The sequence below is a fragment of the Molothrus ater genome, chromosome 1 (assembly GCF_012460135.2).
Source record: "Molothrus ater isolate BHLD 08-10-18 breed brown headed cowbird chromosome 1, BPBGC_Mater_1.1, whole genome shotgun sequence".
Lineage (NCBI taxonomy): Eukaryota > Metazoa > Chordata > Aves > Passeriformes > Icteridae > Molothrus > Molothrus ater.
In genome coordinates this window covers 57,932,068-57,952,057 of record NC_050478.2, presented here as the reverse complement: position 1 = coordinate 57,952,057, position 19,990 = coordinate 57,932,068, and the positions used below count along the sequence as shown (strand labels likewise).

At 34.1% G+C, this 19,990-nt stretch overlaps 1 protein-coding gene across 2 annotated transcripts in view; it reads right to left on the bottom strand.

Annotated features, from left to right (window-relative positions):
* The window catches only part of SLC12A7 (solute carrier family 12 member 7), a 79,219-nt gene that overhangs the window by 45,819 nt on the left and 13,410 nt on the right, over nt 1-19,990 (bottom strand). For both annotated transcript variants that reach the window (XM_036406408.2, XM_036406410.2), the window contains exons 2-11: nt 19,598-19,692; nt 17,376-17,498; nt 14,748-14,894; nt 13,957-14,011; nt 11,607-11,737; nt 9,258-9,499; nt 6,813-7,024; nt 2,522-2,689; nt 1,035-1,133; nt 308-365 (exon numbers count right to left, since the gene is read on the bottom strand). In XM_036406408.2, the coding sequence (XP_036262301.1) occupies nt 308-365; nt 1,035-1,133; nt 2,522-2,689; nt 6,813-7,024; nt 9,258-9,499; nt 11,607-11,737; nt 13,957-14,011; nt 14,748-14,894; nt 17,376-17,498; nt 19,598-19,692 (1,330 nt within the window). The remainder of the gene's footprint in view (nt 1-307; nt 366-1,034; nt 1,134-2,521; nt 2,690-6,812; nt 7,025-9,257; nt 9,500-11,606; nt 11,738-13,956; nt 14,012-14,747; nt 14,895-17,375; nt 17,499-19,597; nt 19,693-19,990) is intronic.

Here is a 19,990-nt window from a genome sequence, read left to right as displayed (position 1 = left end):
CCCCTTATCCCCATCCATCAGCTCTGCAAATACTAATTATGATTTTCTTCATCAAGAACATTTCATTAGGCTGGTTCAACATCATCTTAGATTCTGCTTCTGCTTCTTGAAGGCATTCAGTCTAATAACCGGACCAGTTTTTGCAGCCATCTCAGTTTGACAGACATGCTTTCCCTCCAGTTTTAAACTAAGTAAAAGAAATATATACCACATAGATATTTCACACAAGAGCCTATTAATAAGTCCTATTAATATAACATATGATTACATATACTCCATGTAATATTAGAAGCTGAATATTACTTACTTATCTCTTAATATAACACCTTCTATACAGGCGCCAAACAACACTATACAGGAGAGATCTGTTACTGAGACTGAAGGAAGATTACTCTCTAAAAAATCACATAGAAGAAATCCCACCTTTTTTCACCAAGGTATGTAATGAAAATGTCCATGACAATGCAGCATGTGTGTGTATTTCCTGGCTGCTTTTTTATTTGTTTTTTTTAGTTCTTCCCTGCTACGATTTTTTAGTTTATGTTCTTTATGACTGTATATCACAGTGATTTGTGAAGTATTGGAAGTAGCCAGCTCATATAGCATGCAATAGAACAGGCATTTTCTCATACAAATAAGCAAGTACTTGTGTACTGTAGGTTTTGAAGGACCAACAACTACTATTACTGGTTTTTTTCGTTTAAGATCTGGTTATACTGAATATGACAACAATCTGCCAACAGAAGGCTAATGCTAAAAACCTTCAGATCACTTGACTACAACAATCAATTACATATTGGAATTTGAAGCACTAGTGGAATATCTATATTTATTCATAAAATTTGACATATTTTCATAATATTTATAAATAATACTGGTATTATTTATTTTAGACAAATATCAAAGATTTCTTTTCAGTTTAGATTTCATTCATTTCCTAGTCAGGAAACTAATGATTTTCCAGTGAAAAACCTGTTATACCTGCAGAATCTACAGAATGTAGACTAAGAAAAAAGTCACAGTATAAAGGATACAAATAAAAGATGTAGTTGAAATAGCCAAAATTGTTCCAGTAGGAATAGATTTCTGAGCATCCTTTAGATCTCCAGATCTATTTGATCCTGCCATAATACCTTAAAAAGAGACAAAATTTATGTCATAAAACCAATTAATAATAACTCCATGATAATAACTAAGAAAATACGAACATCTAATTTTAAGCCAAATTTAACTCAAAGATTACCAATGGAGCAGGCTACAGAAGCATATTATAATCCTGCACAAATCCTCAATTTATACCTTCATTTTATTCAGAAATCTGTGTTATTACCCACTTGAGTAAGCAAATCCTATAAAGGTCAGTAAAAAGACAGGCTAAAAAAATATTTTTCAAGTATTACCTCAGAATCATTCTTGAAATGAAGAAATACAAGGAGTAGCAATTTTGCTATTTGGAAGGGATGTTACAAATTAATAGGGACTTGGCAATTTATCCAGTATGACCTAACGCACTGACTTTCTACTAAACAGGCCATCATAATAACAAGCAAATGTAAACAAGCAAATCAAAAAACTAACAAATAAAACCTTAGAAGCAAAAAAGAAAGGAGCAGGCAAGAAAAAGAATGGTTAGAAAAATCACACGTACGCATGTGTGTGAATCTAAAAAGAGAACAGAATTATTTTGTAGCACATACAGTGACAGGAGGGAAAGAAACCTATACAATAATTAATTCTGCCATCTCTCCTAGGATTGACCTAACCACTGGAAGCAAAAATATGGAAGCTAATGTCAAGATGTTCCAGTGCAAAAACATTGTCAGACTCCATGGAATAAAACAATAACCATGAGGTCAGATATGATGAAATGTTGGTAAGAGTCTGAAGTAAACAAATGGGAGCAGTGGGGTTCAAACAGTGAATACAAAGATAATTCCACTTCATAATAAACTACCAAACAGTGCTGCAACTTCTTATTGGAATTCTATTCTGTTACTTGATATTACAATTACTTCAGCTGGGACTTTAGAAGAAAAACGTCTGTTTTTTCATTCAAGCATGAGCTGAGGAAAATGAAATACAACTAGTCTAGGCTTGACAAAAAAGTCTACACAGTTAATGTGGCAAAATATTGGACATGTGAACAAATCCCAGGCAGTTAACCAGGCAGCTTGGACACTGGAAGAATCATTTTAATATTAAACTATTCTCTCAAGCCTTTGAAGATTAAAGTGTTATAAAGGCACCTTATTTAGAATAAACATTTAGTAACACATAAGGGTTTTGCTTTCTTTATAGAAATGGCCCTTAAACAGATTTCTTGTTTGAGTCCTATAACGTCCAAAAGTCATTAGCCATGACTAATGTCTCCCTAGCACCAGAAGGTATATAACCTCAGACACAGAAACTTGCAACAGCATGAGTCACCCATAAGATTGATGAAAATGAAAAAATTTCACATGATTTTTTTTTCCCAGATACAAGTACACATCCTCATGCAAAAAAAAATAGTTGTGTCTACCTGTCACAGATGGGAAATAAATCCCTACAAGCATTGTGAAGTAGGTCATGATGTCTGTAAAAACATAAGGAAGTCCACCCATTTTTGATTCTTCTGGTCCAGCAACTGATGGCTGATCTTTTTTCTCAACTATTGATCCTTTTTCTGAATAGGCACTCCAGAGATTATCTACAAGGTGGGGGAAAAAACAAAATCAGTGTCACCTCTCTGTTTCAGGATATCAATTAGTGAGAATGCAATAATCCTAGGAATCAGATGCCTTTTTCTTACACAAAAATCATGACATTTCCCAGTATGATTAATACCAGTTGTAACAGGTATTATGTAACTCCAGCCCATGCTAGTAAAAATGGCGTAGTGTGAGATGTGTCCTGCAAAATTTTCTCTTCCTCTAAAGCAAAATATAATTATAGAATTAAATTCTAATGCATTTGTAGAATGTACACTTGCATTGCACAGGCACACAGATGTTCTATTGGGAAAAAATAAGGAAACTTATCTCCAGGTTCAAGGAATCTTAGTATATACTAATACTTCTTATTCTTGTATTTTGAGGAGCAGTATGAAAAGGAAATGCTACTTAACAGTAATTTGAGTTCTTTGACACCTCCTGTACAGAAGAATCCTGCATAACAGTTCAGGATTCAGCTGTTAATGCAAAAGATTTCCACATGGTGACAAAAGCAGCATAACCAGACTCCAGAAGATCACTGGTAAGCAAAGAAACCCCAGCAGAATATGGCTCAAATTCCCCAGCATACTAAGCACATTTGTTTGAAGAGTGATAGGTCAAAGAGTAAATTTTGAGAGCTTGCATTTGTGGAAAACACTGGTTGTGTACTTTGATAAGATTGTGAGAACGGACCACACTGATTCTTATTTGAAATTGAGACAAGTTGTCCTATTATATGTGAAAAAACAAAGTAGATACTCTTCTGACCTGTCAAGAAGGCAAAGGATTTTACAGCAAGGAAATAAACAATTTCCATGGCCAGGATGATTGAATAGCCAATTTTCAGACATCCTGAACAACTCTAGGGAATTCCGGTACAGTATTCTAAGCCTTTGTAATAGCAAAATGTAACCTTGAGCACAATAGAAGATGGACTTTGAACCATAAGTGGCCAAAGAGAGGGTACTCATACCAAGATTTTTTTTTTTAAATCTTACAATTGGTAACCTATATGGAAGTATGCATGAGAAGCAGAAGAGAAAGCACAGCAAAGATTGAAAGTAAGTATTATTTGCTAAGGAATGATATGTGTATCACTACAATCAAATGAAGAGGAGTTACAGACTGATCTAGAGATAGGACTGAAGCCATAAGAAGTTAATGAAACAAGAGAATTTTAAATTTCAGGAATTTTCGCAGAGATGAGTGATGTAAAATAAGACTAGATCTCCAAATTAGCATCTATCTACCCCCTGTGAAACATAAGAAAATCAAAACATCAGTTTGAATTGCCAATCAAAAGCACTTAAATTCTTAATAAGCACTCAACAGCTTGTGTCCTTTATTCAGCATGACACAGGAGTGACAATGACCTGAGCACTGCAATGCATACAACTTAACTGCAGAACTGTGCATGCCAGCACATGGGTAAAATTGGCTTAGATATTTTGTTGAATAGAAATCACTTTCCCATTTCATAACATGTCACACAGAGCTTTCCTATGCTCATTTTCCCAAAAGTGATAATCCAAGAGGACTTGAAAGTTAGGGTGAGAAAAAATAATAACTTTTCAGAAAAGTCCAGACATTTGGCCCTTCTAGGACCATTCCTTGATTGCTAGGCTCCTCTAGCAGCTAACATTTAGGGTACATACACAAGAACAGGTACAGTGTATCAGACCAACATGCTACCACCATCAGAACAATGTTGATAAAGCTAGTAGCAGAACTGCATAATTTCTGTTACGGTTATAGGCCTATTTAGTCACCCACTTCCAGAATGATTTATTATTGTCAGGACAACACTCACAGAAGGTATATAAGGGATGAATACTTACTCTATATGAGTGCCAAATAAATGGTGTGAGGACTCAGCACACTTCCTGAGACAGTCATGGCATCTCAATATTGCCAGTCACAGCTCAAGAAACTTTAATGTCCAGAGCAGTTTCAAAGTCTTCACACAAGGCAGAAAATTCATCAAGTGAAAGAAAATTCTCCTTGAGAAATCTCTGCCACGAGAGCTCAAGCTTATGCTAGATATCAGAATGTGTGTTCACACTCAGCAAGTAAGACACCTAGTTTTAGCATTAGGTGTAACTAGGATAGTGAAATGTATTGTTATGGAATAGCTCTTGTTCAGAGAAATGTTAATCAGCGAACAGAAGCAGAGCGCATATTTTCAAAAGCAGGAAAAGCAGTACTCAGCCTGAAATCTCCAAGAACACTGAAATACCTGAGGTTGACATGAAATAGTATTGTTACCCAAGGACAAATGAAAGGCCATTTCTTTAATTTAAAAGTGTTTCAGGGAGACACAGAAACTAAGGACTCATAAGCAGCATCTCTACAGGAACAGTCAATAGCAACAATAGCAGTTGATAGAGGCAATAAACAGGGAAGTTATTTTTTATCTCGGACAAAACTTAGTAGTTATTCACAATTTTTCTTTAGTTTTGAAAAACTGGGGAAAGCTCAACTCAGCTTTTGCAAAAGAAAATTGTCAGAAGTATTCAAATTCCTTGAGGTAAACATAAATGAAGGCAATCCACTTGGATCAGTCCATCTATATTGCCCATGTTATTAAAATATTCCTCACCCAAGGAATATACACGAGACATTGGATAAGAGGAAATCTCCTCACATGGATTAAAAAAAAACAGTTCAAAGACAGAAAACAACAGGTAAGAGTAAATGGAAGTACAGCTTTGTAATGCAGAAGAGCCACCAGGAAACTTCTATAAGAATGACCATCAGGATGTAACCAGTGCTATCCAGTACACTCAAACAGCCCAAAAATAGGAGCTAGTACCAAGATGAGAGCCTGCTGGCAATTCTCAGTTAATTCAAAGTTGTAGAAGGAAAAACAGCTGCAAGGAACTTAAAAAAAAACAAAACTAAACAAAAATGTATCAGATTCCATGAGTAAATATAATGGAATTGATGAAATTCACTACAGGTAAGCAAAGAGCAGTGAATAGTGGAAAGTGTGTCGCTCACAATGAGCTTTCAGCAGACTCCTGGTCTTTAGAGATCTTAACATTATGTGAGAAAAAATTAACAAAATATACTTTTATACAGGATTGCTTGTTGAATGAAACACTAAACAGTGGTTGGAACAAATGAAAAAAAATAATACTCAGCCTGAAACCTCCAAAAGTAAAAGAACAATTTAAATCTTACAGGGTAGCAAAAAATTGTAACATACAGCTAACTTGTGAGCTGGGGCAGGAAGTACAAAATTATTCATGAAAAATTGTAGATATGCAAATGGTAAATCATAAAACTCAGAAAACAAACTCTAAGCTACATTTCTTGTAACAAGCAAATAATTTCATTTTTCATTGAGAAGATTATTTTTTAATAGCCACAAATTTTGATTCAGAGAAGCCTATGTTTCATTTAGTATCTTTTAATGTATTTGTACACTTTATATGTGATAATTTTCAACTGGAGTACTGTGGCAGCAGTGACCGTCTAGTGTGTCTATGTAGCATATTTATATAAATCAAACTTTATTTTAAGGAAAGGCAAAGCAGAGGTATCAGAGTATCCATTTCATTCCCAGAGACATTATTTGTGTGTGTACAATACAAATTATTACACATTTAAGATGAATCCTATGACTTGATGCAATCTGAATTCCAAGCTGCCACAACCATACAGATCTGTAAAGAGAATAAAATCTATACATTGTAGACTGCTCTTCTCTAATTCAATCACTAACTTGTACACATTGGACAATCCACAGAACTACACTCTCATTGCACCACCTGTGAAGTGGAAACAAGTTCCCTCTCAGGAGAGTTTGAAAATATATTAATGAATGGCTTATTGAAATGTGTGTTTGGCATACATATTTAAAAAAAAAAAAGCTGTGATGAGCACTTTATCACCTTTTTGATTAAACAATGGCTTTTGAAAGAGTAGCTATCAAACTCCAATTACCCCCAAATTAAAGCACTTGATACTAAGATTCTAAAACCAGGTTCTTTTATAGGAAGAAGCATGCTCAAGGTAGCAATCTTTCACACAGACTAGACCGCTATATTACTGACCAGCCATTGGCCAAATTAATAATGTCCAAAAACTTTTAAGTCACTGTGCCTTCCAACTTACCAGTTAGAACTCCACTCATTATTCCTGGAATTCCTTGAATTTCTGTTACATTATTGAGACTAAAATAGTCATCACATGTAGCATTAAGCAAAGAACTATCACAGAACAGGAGCCACAAAGGTGTAGTCTTTGTTTCGTTATTGCTTTCAGTAAATTTGGCACAGACATCAAAGCTGCGTTTTGACAATGTACGGTTTCCAAGGAGACAGATACTATAAAAAAGAAAAGGAAAGTCATTTTTCCTTCAATACAAGGCTGTGAATGAAGCCATTTTTTGTCCATTAGACTTCTTCAGAAACCTGTTATTTACACTATCTACCTTAAGGCCTATACTACATCTACTAAACCAGTGTATAGTTTCTACATCTAAAACTATCATCAATAGTCTTTAAAATATGGATCAAATATTTCTTCTTTATGGTAAAGTATAATCAATTTAAGCAGCTTGACTACTACATAATAGCAATTATGATGCATTCAGCCCTACAAGAAAGAAGTAAAATTAAATAATAAACTTAATCAAAAGATGAGTCTGATGAAGAAAATATAAAAGTGAGTTTAAACAAGTAAACCATTCTCTTCCTTTTCAAGCAACTGAAAACTTTAGATGATCCTCAAAAACAATTACAATCCAAAAGGTAGGAAATAAGCCAGGAAGATTAAACAGCCAAATATAACAACAGTGATGGGAGTACAAATTAAAGAATCATGTATTGGGAAGCAATTTTTTTTTCAGGAATGAAAGAGAATTAGAAAAATCCGAACAGCTGTCAAAAGCAAATTCCTACCAGCAGAGTACATTAAGGATCTAGGTATATTTCTTTGTTAAACTATACAAAAGATGTTTAAGATTCCAGGCTTGCTTAAAAACTGAATTATATAGATCTTTGAAGACAAAAGAAGGAACATCAAATATAAAATGAGGGTTAGGCAGATACACCAGCACAGCTTCAAGGTATTGCATCTCATGGAATTTCAGCAGATTTAACAGAAAACTATTGCTAAAGAGATCATCTTGTCACTTGCCTTGCTTAGTTTTCTTTTTAATTGCTACTGATTTGATGACTCAATAGCAGCAGGGTCAAATAATACAAGCAATGGAAACTTTCAGTTTGATTCAAACTGGGAGATCTTGAGGTAAACTATTTTACCACCTACACAATGGACAAACTTAATGGAGGTTAGTGATATCAACCTAACTAACCAGCTAAGTGGAAGTTGTTTTGTTTGGGTTTTTTTAATGACCATCATCAGATCAGTCTTACCATTACACAAGACCCTACTTGAGTTTCTCATTTTGAGGCAGACTCTAAATGTAAACCATTATATTTAGTGGAAAATAAACTCTTTATGTTTTTCCCCCCAATACAATAATATTACAGTAGCAGCCACATATAAAGTCTCCAGGAACTTGGTAATGAGTCTCAGCAATGCTACATACTCACATAAACTCTCTTTTACCTATACAGGTGACAAAAAGATATTACTATTGCCCCGCTGGAAGTTAATGTAAGAACCATAAGTTTTATTCAGAAATAGGTCAAAGTTTTACATATTACATGTAAAACAATGCTACAGAACAATCCACAAGTACTACTCTAATGGTCAATTTATAATGTAATTACCAACACTTCAAAGTAATATTGAATTTGTAACAATCATACAGCAAAGGATAACTCTTACTATGAAGTGCCACACAAGATTGAAGTTATCAGCCTATTCTGATCATGTCTTAAGCAATATAACTTTGTTTCATCTTTCAACAGAAAAATATGCACAAAAATGCAACTCATATAACTGGGTAAAGTAAAATGCAGCTAATAACTGGAGTGAAGAAGTAACTGCTATTGAGCTAAAAATTAAGCACATCAAGGACCTTGAGAAGCAATGTGTCATGCATAACAATAACATTTTATTTTATTAATGGGAAAGCCTTCACAAACACAAGTGAATTTAAACACTTCAATGTGTCATTTTTAAGAAGGGAGAAATGGAAGTTTCTAAAATTTCTTCATAACAAAGAAAGTTTAAATTTATGGGGTTTTTTTATAACAATGCTTAATAGCTACAATGGTTTCTTGACCTTTTTACTTTATTCTACAGGTTTTTAGATAAAATCTTTAGATAAAGCAGTTACATTTACCGTCAGCAAAATGCACCTTCTTGCTCCTTGGGTATGGATGAAATAACAGCCAAATTTTAAGCACCAAAGAACATTTTCTAGAGTTACCATATCTTATGAAAAAGAGAGAAATATTCAGATATGTGAATATTTCTTAGAATATCAAATGACCACATTGGTATTTAAACTACATAAAGCTACCACTGAAAGCAATGTGTTTGTATTTTGAAATTTAGCTTAAAACATGAAATTATTACAGTAGCTCTTCCCTCCCCACACTTTTTTTCTTTTAAATAACCCACACAACTCAATATTGCACTTACGGAAAGTCAGGTGAGTCAAAAGCAGTCTTAATAACTCCAGCATATATGGCAATGATGGAAAGAATCACACAGGCAAGGAAGACCAGTGCAAGCTTGTTGACATACTTTACTCCCACAAAGACTACTATGGCCATCAGAATGACAATACATGTTCCATAGACTCTCATGTTGTTCAGCATAGCCTCTGTTTCTTCACCAGCATCTGCCACTTTAAATATAGCAGCACTGGGAGAAATATAGGTCTGCAAGAGATATGGTGAACTATCATACATGTAATTATGAACATTTTATTAAATCATTTACTTGAACTATAAAATCTAACGTTCTATACCAGTTTTGCTTTCACAAATGAGTTTAGCCATATAATTTGGGCATCGAAAAACTCTAGAAATAAAGGAAGGAAAAGGGTGAGGGTGAAGAAAAACAAGGATTAAGAATAGGATACAACTTTTGCTCCAGCTTCTTATCTCCTATTAAAGATCTTCCACTCCTCTAATTCATGTGTCTGCCAAATGGGGAAAACAGCTAAGGAATTTGGTGGTGGAAGGAAGTAGAACACGACAAAAATAAAAGAAAAAACCCAAACCATAAACAGGACTTCCATTGATTGAAACGAAATATGAAGAAACAAACAAAAGTATAATAAACTAAAAATGTTTTCAGTATTATACACCCTATATAATACTTCATAAAATTTTAATCTAAAGTTGCAAGAGCACAATTTAAGATTATTGTGAAGAAGTTTAGTCATGTGCTAAACCAGACATTTCAATCTACTGCAATTTCAAACAAGATTCTCTTACAGATCTCTCTTTCTTAAATTTTGGGGTGCTCTACCTGAAAAGAAGTTGAAAGCATTTATACTGTTAAATGTGTGTGAGAAGACAAACTGATCTAGTTCTAAGACATTGGTGTACTACACTACACAACAATATCTATATGCCCTCTTCTAGCACCCCTAAAAACACCCTTCTCTGCTCAGCTACCAGGGCTTGAATATTAGGGCTTGAGGCAACTCCAGTCCTTCAAAAAAACTGCACAAATGACTATTTTTCAATAGTATCATTTCTAAAGGCAGGAAGAAACTTTGAACAGGAGGCTGATCTGATGCATTCATAAGCAAAATCCAAAAATAGACATAGAAAATCATTTACCAGAAATTTCTTAAATTAAATTTAAATTTAGTAAATTACTATTTACTAGAATGCTGGAAGATATGAAAATTGTCACATCATCATGGAAGAAAAAGAAAGCAAACTAAAAAAAAATATTACAGATAAAGTATATATTGTTAAAAAACCCTACACTGTGACATTGCAGAAGTTTCAGGCTCTCTATGGAGAGAGAGCCTGAGAATCCAGAAGATTTTCTTGTGGATTTTGTTGCCCTGCTGCTCAAAGCCTTTGCCAGGGAAAACCACAGGGAGATGACTGATTTCTGTTTCTCCAAATAATCCATGCCCCAGTGAAAGAAAAAGCAATACTCATGCCTTGTGGCTATGTCAGGGGTCTATTCTGAGGTCTTTGACAGATATCCTGGGCAGCATTTTACTTCAAATTCTGTAGCTAGATCTTGTATATTTTTATCAGCAACACAAACCCAGCATGACCCTCTTAATAGGGAGAACAGTGCACCAAATTCAATCCACAATTGAACATGTGCTCGTGTTACTGCTGTAGATCAGACAACAAGCAAGACAGATAAGACAGATCAGATCACACAAGCAAGCATTAGTGAATACTATCTCTAATTTAAATGTAAAAAAACCCTGGATTTGATTACATGGATCATAGTAAGTAACAAGAAATAATTCTTAAGTATCTCCTGTTCATATCTTCAGTTTCTGATTTGATGACCAATTATTGGCCCCTCCTGGATGAACAAAGCCATAGTAGCCAGGCCACTGCCACACAGGCAGAATTCCACAGCATCTTTGCAAATATATGAAAATTCAAAGCCAGTAGTTCAGAAATGAGGAAGTGTGATTGATTATTATTGCCTCATCACAGATATGCCCTTCATGTTCTCCACAACTTTGCATTATGCAGCAGTGTGTTACCTTGGTAATGCTTTCCACCTATTATTTGGAAAGAGAAGATTTCTGCTTGGTTCGCAAATTATATAAAATAAACATACATCAAATAGCATTTAATTTATTTTTGTATTACTGATAAGAATTTAACTTCCTCAAATAGTCACGAGTAAGAATAAATATCAACATCCTAAAATGTAGTATAAAAACATTAACGATCACCAAACTAGAATGCATTTTAGACCATTAAGAAAATTCATCAGCAATATCCTGAAACAGCCCAAATACATTTAGTCTTAATAGAGACTAGTACTTACCAATAAAATTTCAATGGTACCAAGAATGTACATTGCTCCTGCAAAGGTTGTACCCAAGTAGAAACAAAGTCCCACTGCTCCACCAAACTCTGGCCCTAAAGATCTTGAAATCATGTAGTAAGAGCCTCCAGCTGTGAATTTAACAAAACAAAACAAAACAACAAAACAAAACAAAAAAACACCAAAGAAATAAAACAAAACAAACAAACAAAACACCTCCAGTACTTCAGATTAAGGATGGCAGTAGAAAACAAAAATTTGAATCATTCATCAGTCAACATAATCAAGATAACCACTGCATGTTTCTCCACTGACATACTCATGACAAGACTGTAACCAATGTCTATACCATCTAGATAGTTAGAATGCACATTTCAAGATTAATATCCCCATGTGCATTGTCTGTGGAATAGAAAGCAAAGACCAAAGAAAGAAGAGGAAAAATTCCACAAGCTAAACAGAAGTAAATTAGAAAAGGATATACAGGTATAAATAGGTATGAATGAATTTTTAGCTTCTAACCTTAAGCTGTTCCCCATCAAACAATAAATTTCCAAAATAATTGCTTTATGAGACAAGGACAAAACAGATTATTTTCTACTGATTCTTTCTATTTTCTGTATACTAAACCATAGCCATTTTCAGTACAGTTCACAGTTTTTTAGTACTGTTTAAAGGTGTTGGGAAGGGATTGCTTTTTCTTGTCCACATATAAAATATTCACTTTTACCCTGAGTCCTTCAATTCTTCTCTCTTACTTCCCATACGTATGCATCATCTTTCTTTAAGTCATAAACTACACCACCACCATCCTATTTCCATTGCACTATTTGCCTTTTAATAAGGCTCTAAATTTCAAGCTCATCTCTTTCTTTTAGAATGTCAACCAACTCCCTCAAGGCAAACTCTTCTCTCTGGTTCCCTCTCCATCTACTCTTAAATTAATGATTTTTGTCCTGCTTGTGGGAAGAAACAGACAGAGGAAAGATGTGTGCAATTTTAAATAACATATATCAGTGTGAAGAGTCTGAAGCTGTTTTTCATAGAATCACTAAAGTTGGAAAAGACCTCCAAGATCATTAAGTCCTATCATTGACCTAACACTACTGAGTCGACCACTACACCCTGTTCCTAAGCACCACACCTCCTTGTTTTTTGAACACTTCCAAGGATGGTGATTCCACCATTCACCTGCACAGTCTGTTCCACAGACTTCAGTGTTTGAGTGAATGAGAAACTAAGAAAGATATTATGATGCATCATCAATCCTTTTACTAAATATAATGAATGCTCTTGCATATAAAGGCAAAATAAAGGACTCCGCTGCTTAGGTCTCCTTCAGTCCTGGGTTCTTATATGTGCTTTCTGCCTTCTCCATATATTCAGGACAAGCACAATTTCTCTTAAGAAACTGGCACCAACAACAAAAAAAGTGAAAATTAAGACCTGTCTCATGTAAGAACTGCAGGCTTCAAAGTCTGTGAGAGATGTTAAACAAAACCATTAAAATGAACTTTAAAAATATGAGGGAGAATACAGCAGAACATTTTAGTTATCTGAGCACTGATTTGAATAACTCAATTTTATTATAAAACAGGAGTATTTTAAACAAAATTGTCTATTGATTTTTATTTCATATATGGTACTGGATCCATGAAATACAATTATTATACAATTACTCTACATCCTACACAAATTATAGCTTTTACTATTATTATAGCCCAACAACTTCACTTTAAGTTCAGAGTTCATACCAATATCTGAACACCAGAACTATCAATTATTGTGCTGAGAAACTAAAAAGGGTAAGAGCTTCAAGAGCTAATTGATTTTGCAACTAAAAAAAAATCCTCTTACTTTATGAAGCCAAATCAATTTATCAATCTATCCTGAAAATTTGAGATGGGCAGAACCTAGAGTGTTTATGCAGAAAAACATTTTTGCCATGAAACCAGTTACTATTCTTGCAGAAAACAAGATATCTAACTCCAGGGTTTAGCTGGAAAATAGGAAAATTCAGGAGAGAGAAAAGTAGTACCCTTATTTGTAAAGAAATTTGCTTTGTGTGAAGACCAGTCTCCATTAATTCAATTTATAACATCTTATCTTTGATTAAAATAGGATCAAATGACTGATGACAAAGATGTGCTGCAGATTGTAATTCCCAGAAGAACCAGTCTTAAAGACTGCATCTCACATTAAAAAGTTATTTATAAAATCAATTAAAAGAAAAAATGCATTTGATACAAAAGCATTACTTCTGATATTTGAGAATGATAAGAATTTCTTATCCCAGATTTAAACTTCCATTATTTAAGAATTTGCCATGTAAGATAGAATTCTTCATTACCTGGAACTACACCATTTGTTGCTATAGCACTCATTGAAATTGCAGTTAGCATAGTCTGTGGAAAGATGAAATAGAGGAAATTTAAAATACCGGAGTTTTGGAGGTTTTTTTTTTAAAGATTGGGCAAAACAGTAATCAAGTGTAACTAGATTTTTTTTTCACCCCAAGATGTTTAATTTGGGATATCCATGCAACTCAAGTACTCAACTTTTCAGGCAGAAGATTTAGTTAACTTACACTTGACACAGTCTTTAAAGAACTGGAAGAATATAGACCATTGCATATACTTAAAATAGTATGTTCATCATTTCAAATTAAAAAGTAGTGAAAACTAATTGTAACATTATTATGACAACATCTAGTAAAAATGTATTCTATTATTCTAAAAAATTTCTTTATGGATGCAATGCTGTGGGGTTTGATTTGTAGTTTATTATTCAGTTTGTTCTAAAGTTGAAAAAAGCAGAACAGTTCAGATCTCTAAGTTAATAATGAAATATTTGCCAAAGGCTGATTTAATAAAACTCATATAAAATTTTAAATAAAAGCTTACTTTGATCAATTCAAAAGAATGTCCATACAGGTTAGACTGACACGTGACACCCACTGCTTATATATATAACCCATTTCTCTCAATTGAACCATATTGGTTAAATATCAGTACAATTTTACCAGTATGATTAAATATGGTTATATTTTCCCTGATACTCATACATTAGAAGGTGTCAGTACTCTTTCAACAGAGGATTTGAACAGGAGTTTAAAAAAGAAATAAAATAAGGTTAACTTACACAAGCACAACACATGAACACAATGATGAAAGACTCAAGAACTCCAGCTGTTCCTACAATCCATGTTAAACGCAGGAAAAGGATAACTCCCAAGATGTTTTGCAAACAGGGAAGATATACACCAATAAAGGTGCCCATTCGTGGACCCTGGAAACAAAGTGAGAACATCAATTCCTTTGCACTAAAAAATTTAAATCTACAAACACTTTATTCCACAAACACTTATCACAAATGCTCCATGAACAAATGCCAAGTGAAAATGAATGGTAGCTTCGGAGTGTCCAGCTTTGCAAATATTCATGTGCTATTTATAAAGAAAAATTCCTGAAAAGAGAGAAAACTATTTGTGATAACAAACTCTCTTGTTCCACAGAAATTAGGATGACACCTTGATAGGGATACCACAGAAATTAGTATGACACCTTGATAGGGATAGGATGGCCCTTCATCTGTTGATCATAACACTACAAACTTTTTCAGAAATACCAGTTACAGGCTAAAGTTAGAGGTTAAAGATAAATTACTGCCATAATCAAAATATCATTTATATTCTGCAAAAAGTTGATCACAAATTGCCATACAGCTGGCACAAAAAATTATATTCAATAGTAATTTCAATTTTAAAAAAAGACATTCAAGGTATTAAGACAGAGCGTGAAGTAATGCAGAGCTGACTACAATTTCTTTTTTTCAAAAACTGCAAAACCTGTCACAACATAGTATATGTGCACTTTTTATTTGCTAGTGATCATCATAGGTCAAGACATACACAAAAGCATTCAGGTTTCATCACTAAAGTTTCAGTCTTCTACACTTATGAAGAGAAAACAGGCTTTGAAATACTCTAGTTAAAATCAACAGTTATACACAGTAGCTTTCCAGTTACACAAGATAGTCTTAAATCACAACCTGGGCTGTGAAAAATGGCAATTGATTTAAATAAATAAGCAAGCATTGATGCTTTGGAAGTTACCAAAATTAATAAGAAAACTCTAAATTTCCAAGTATTTGTAAGAAACCATAGAATGCCATTTAGACTACATTTTTTATTTTTAGCATCTTGAGCGATATCCATGTGCAGCATCAGCTCCACTGTCTCAATCACACTATTAAAATGCTACTCTGACAGGCTACTACTTAACTATCACAATTTCAGAAATTAAATTAAGATACATATATAAAACTTGTGTTATCAGGCCACCACATGGAGCACAAACAAGATCAACTGCAAGCGAGGGCATGATGTTCATTTGTTCATAGTCAGCTCCAGAGGGAGTAATATGGTGCTGCATTGACAAAAACCTCTACACAGCTGCTGAACAGACAAAGGGGTTCACAGTAAGGAAAGTGTGAGAAGATCACTGTTACTTTTCTCACATCTGAAGTTTATCTTCAGATGAGATGAAACAAATATAGATCAAGCACAACTAGACAAACAGAAAGAAAGCACACCCATGAACAAATACAGGATAAGGAAAAAATTAAACAAACAGCTGGCCTTTATCCCTGACCCTTGCCCACTGTCCTGGTACCAACTTCCACTCAAAAGCTCCATTCCACTCAAATGAGCTGCTGTTCTAACCTTATTTCCAAACATATTTTTATCTCTGTCTTTTCTGCTCTGTGCTCATTTTCCTTTTTCTCATTCTCATATACTTCTCCTCTTTTCTTCATAGCTCGGCATGTAAATTCAGTAGCAGGACCCCTTCTCCTACACAGACAGGTGACTCCCAGCACTGTCTCTTCCCAGCATCTACCTTAATTTTCTTAGTTTCAGTCACCATGCTCACCATGCAGGTCATCATTCTTCCCTTGCCTATATGTTTTTATACTCTGTCAGGTCACATGCTTTATTCCAAGCTTTCTCCTTCAAAATCAGCCTCTGCTAACAGAGGGATCAATCCAACATGCCACTGCAGACTCCAACTGTTGCATACATTCCACTTCTACAGACACAAATACACATTTTGGGTATCCAGTAGACAGACAACCCTTGATGAATTCAGTTCACTTCTAGCAAGTGTGTTTAGCAATGTGTCACACAGAGCATATGACTTCCCCTCCCCCAAGTACAATATTTTTGATGTTTGTGACAAAGTGTTTTCTTGGAATTCATCCATTAAGTTTTAAAAATACTTACTCCAACACACAAAACTAAGACAGCTACTCAAAAAAACTAATACCATGTTAAGAGGTGCAAATATGCTTATAGAATTAAAAGAGTGATCTGTTTCATCTCAAATTTGCCTTAATATAACTACCTAAAAACCTAGGCAGTTAAAATATATCAATAAACCTACAAAAAGTCCTACTGCATGCTTATTAGAGGTAGGTAACAGGTACTGATGCTTGCACTAGTCACAAGGAAGAAGAAAAGAAAGAAGAAAAAACTGGGTATACTCCATGTTTCAGATCCTAGCTTTGCACATGTTTTATCTACGGGTTTTACAGCACAGTTTTGCTAAAACATGCTAACAAGAACATCAAATTAACACAAGTCCTGCAAAAATGCTTCAATTCTAAACATGGTATTACAAACCTCACTCCCATTTTTAGGTGTCCACATATTCACTTTTCAGGTTGAAAAATGCACTTCTTATCTCGATAAATTATTAGAAATCTAAATACCTTCACTTCCTTTCGTTTGCTGTCTTCATCTGCTTCATGTTCCACCACTCCTTGAGTCAGATTAGTGTAGTTTGCTAGTTTATTCAGAAGAGATGACACCATGGGGTTACTATCCATTTCTTCCTGTTGGGTTTTGAAGAATACTGCATTTATTAAATAAATTTTCTTTTTAAGTCATCATTTTATGATACTGCTTCAAACATACTCAATAGGTCAGCCCTGATTCAGCCAAATAAAAAAATTAGCATGACAGAATACCAGTCAGCTTTCAACCAACAAGAGGGTTCTATTCTTTCTAGAAGTTTAACTCTACATGGCTATGTTGCACCATTTCTTTAATATTTTTACGTTACCTTACAATATGCAGCTCAAATATAAGGAAAACCTAGAGAAATTCCACTGTAATTTTAAAAATCTATTTTCATCACAGCACAGTCTTTAGTGGATTGTATTGGTAGAGTTGAGTCATTTGAGTTTTTCCAGCACATGAGTTTTTCCAGCACCTTGCTTGTGTTTAGAAAGTGACTTCAAATGATTTCTCAATCACCAAAGTACTTAAGTACCTCTCTGAAGTCTAGTGCTGCAGGCTTACATATTTTCTTATACCAGGCATACTACTTCCAAAGTGTTAACTTGTTGAAAATACCCACACATCTATTACATATAATTGCACATATGTAATAGCACCTGACACAGAAGTCAGCCCATCTTTCTTTACTGCTACAAAACAAAAGCATGCTAAAACATATCATACAATCCAGAAGAATACACAGCATTAGAATTCCAAGAAAAATGGATCCAGGAGAATTCAATTAAATACAAAATCTTGAACACTGGAAAGAAGACAAGAGATCAGGGTGACAAACACAGACAAGAAGTAAAGTATGGGAGATTAGGTAATGATAATGGTCATAATAGTCAAACTTCTTTTTAACAGTTTATACAATTCTCACATCTGAAAACACAAGAAAAACAAGATTATAGAAAACTTACTCTGAAACATACATAGTATCAAAAAATTTCACCACAACAACACCAGCAGTGATGCAGTCACTAGAAGGCTTTCAATGCGATATTGTTAACAGCAATATCTATAACTTGAGATACGTAAAAATAATGGTTTTATATCACTTGATTTAATGTGAGCCATGTGTCAAAATAACAGATTCGGAACAAAAAGCAGATATGGCCAAATTATCATCACTGAGGAATACAGCAACTAATTTGAACCACATAAAGTTTTAGAAATGGCTTTATGGAATAGAGCTTGAAGGAGAAAAATTCAATGACAGAACTTTATTACCATCATTCCTGTCAAAAAATACTAAGATATTGCATACATGACAAAAAGACAATTAATGATCAACATTAGTTTGATCCTAAGCAAAATTTTCTCTAAAACAGTGAAAAATAGTAAATATACATTATTTGGGTCATGCACAGGTGAGATGAAAAACCATGTCCCCTGTGCAAAGATATTTGAAAGGAAGAAGAGAGAAATGTAAGAGAACAACAAGAAAAAATTGAGAAGAATGCAACAAGGTGGCTAAACAATGTTGGAAGCACCTTGTTTTTGTTAACAGCAAGCATCAGAGTAAGACTAGTTGATGCTGCTAGAGCACAGCAACTAAGGTTTTTACTAGAAATACTACTTAATTGCAAAAGTGGCCCTTAAAAGTACTCAATTAATACACTTTTTCCAGTAATTTGATTGTAATAATTCAGTTGATTAAAAAGGTATGAAATGTCCATTAATAAATAGATATTTACATTAGAAATTGCTATGGTGTGCTCTACACTGTAGTTGGACAATACAACTGGCTTGTAAATTTGGCTTGCAAATTTGTTTTTTAGCTTTGCTGTTTAACAAAAATTCCCCCGTTGAACAAATTATTTTGCTAATCCTCTTAAAACTGAATACTGCTTTCTTTAAAAAATACATTTGACTTCCAGTAGCTTTGTCTAACAGTGTCAAGATCATAGCCCAAAAAATTTAAATGCACGAAGACTTATTTCATATCTTCACATTTATGCACACCAATATTTACTGTTCTTGCCTATATACCATTCAAATCCACTGAAATGGAATGTTAGCAGGAACCAAACTATGAAAAAGTTATTAAAACTCATTTTCCCTGCCACTAAATTTTAAGACAGAAAGTAAACAGGTGATTGCTCATCTCCATTAAAGGTGAAATATGTTTTTGGTGTATTTAACTTACCTCAAAGAGGGCCATATTCCTTCCTTCATACATGCTTCCTCTGCCCAGTTCTGCACAGTTAATAAATGGACTACTTTCCCTGGCAATCCCATCCCCTAGCGGAAAAGTAACACAATTAAAAACAAGAGGAAAAAAAAAAAAAAAAGATACATTGTACTATAAAAGGAATAGTCAGAAGACTCTGGTAAGAGCTGGTTCTAAATAAGACCACAGGTTGCTGCAAACCCAGTTTTGATCTCAGACATGTGGATGTTAAACATTTAAGGAGATCTAGTTTAACAGTCTAATCTTGGTATAGTGTTTCATCATTATTACTCTTTAACACACATACTGATTTCTCACCTACCCTTTCTAGTTTCTCTAAAAACACTTGATAATTGCACTACACATAAA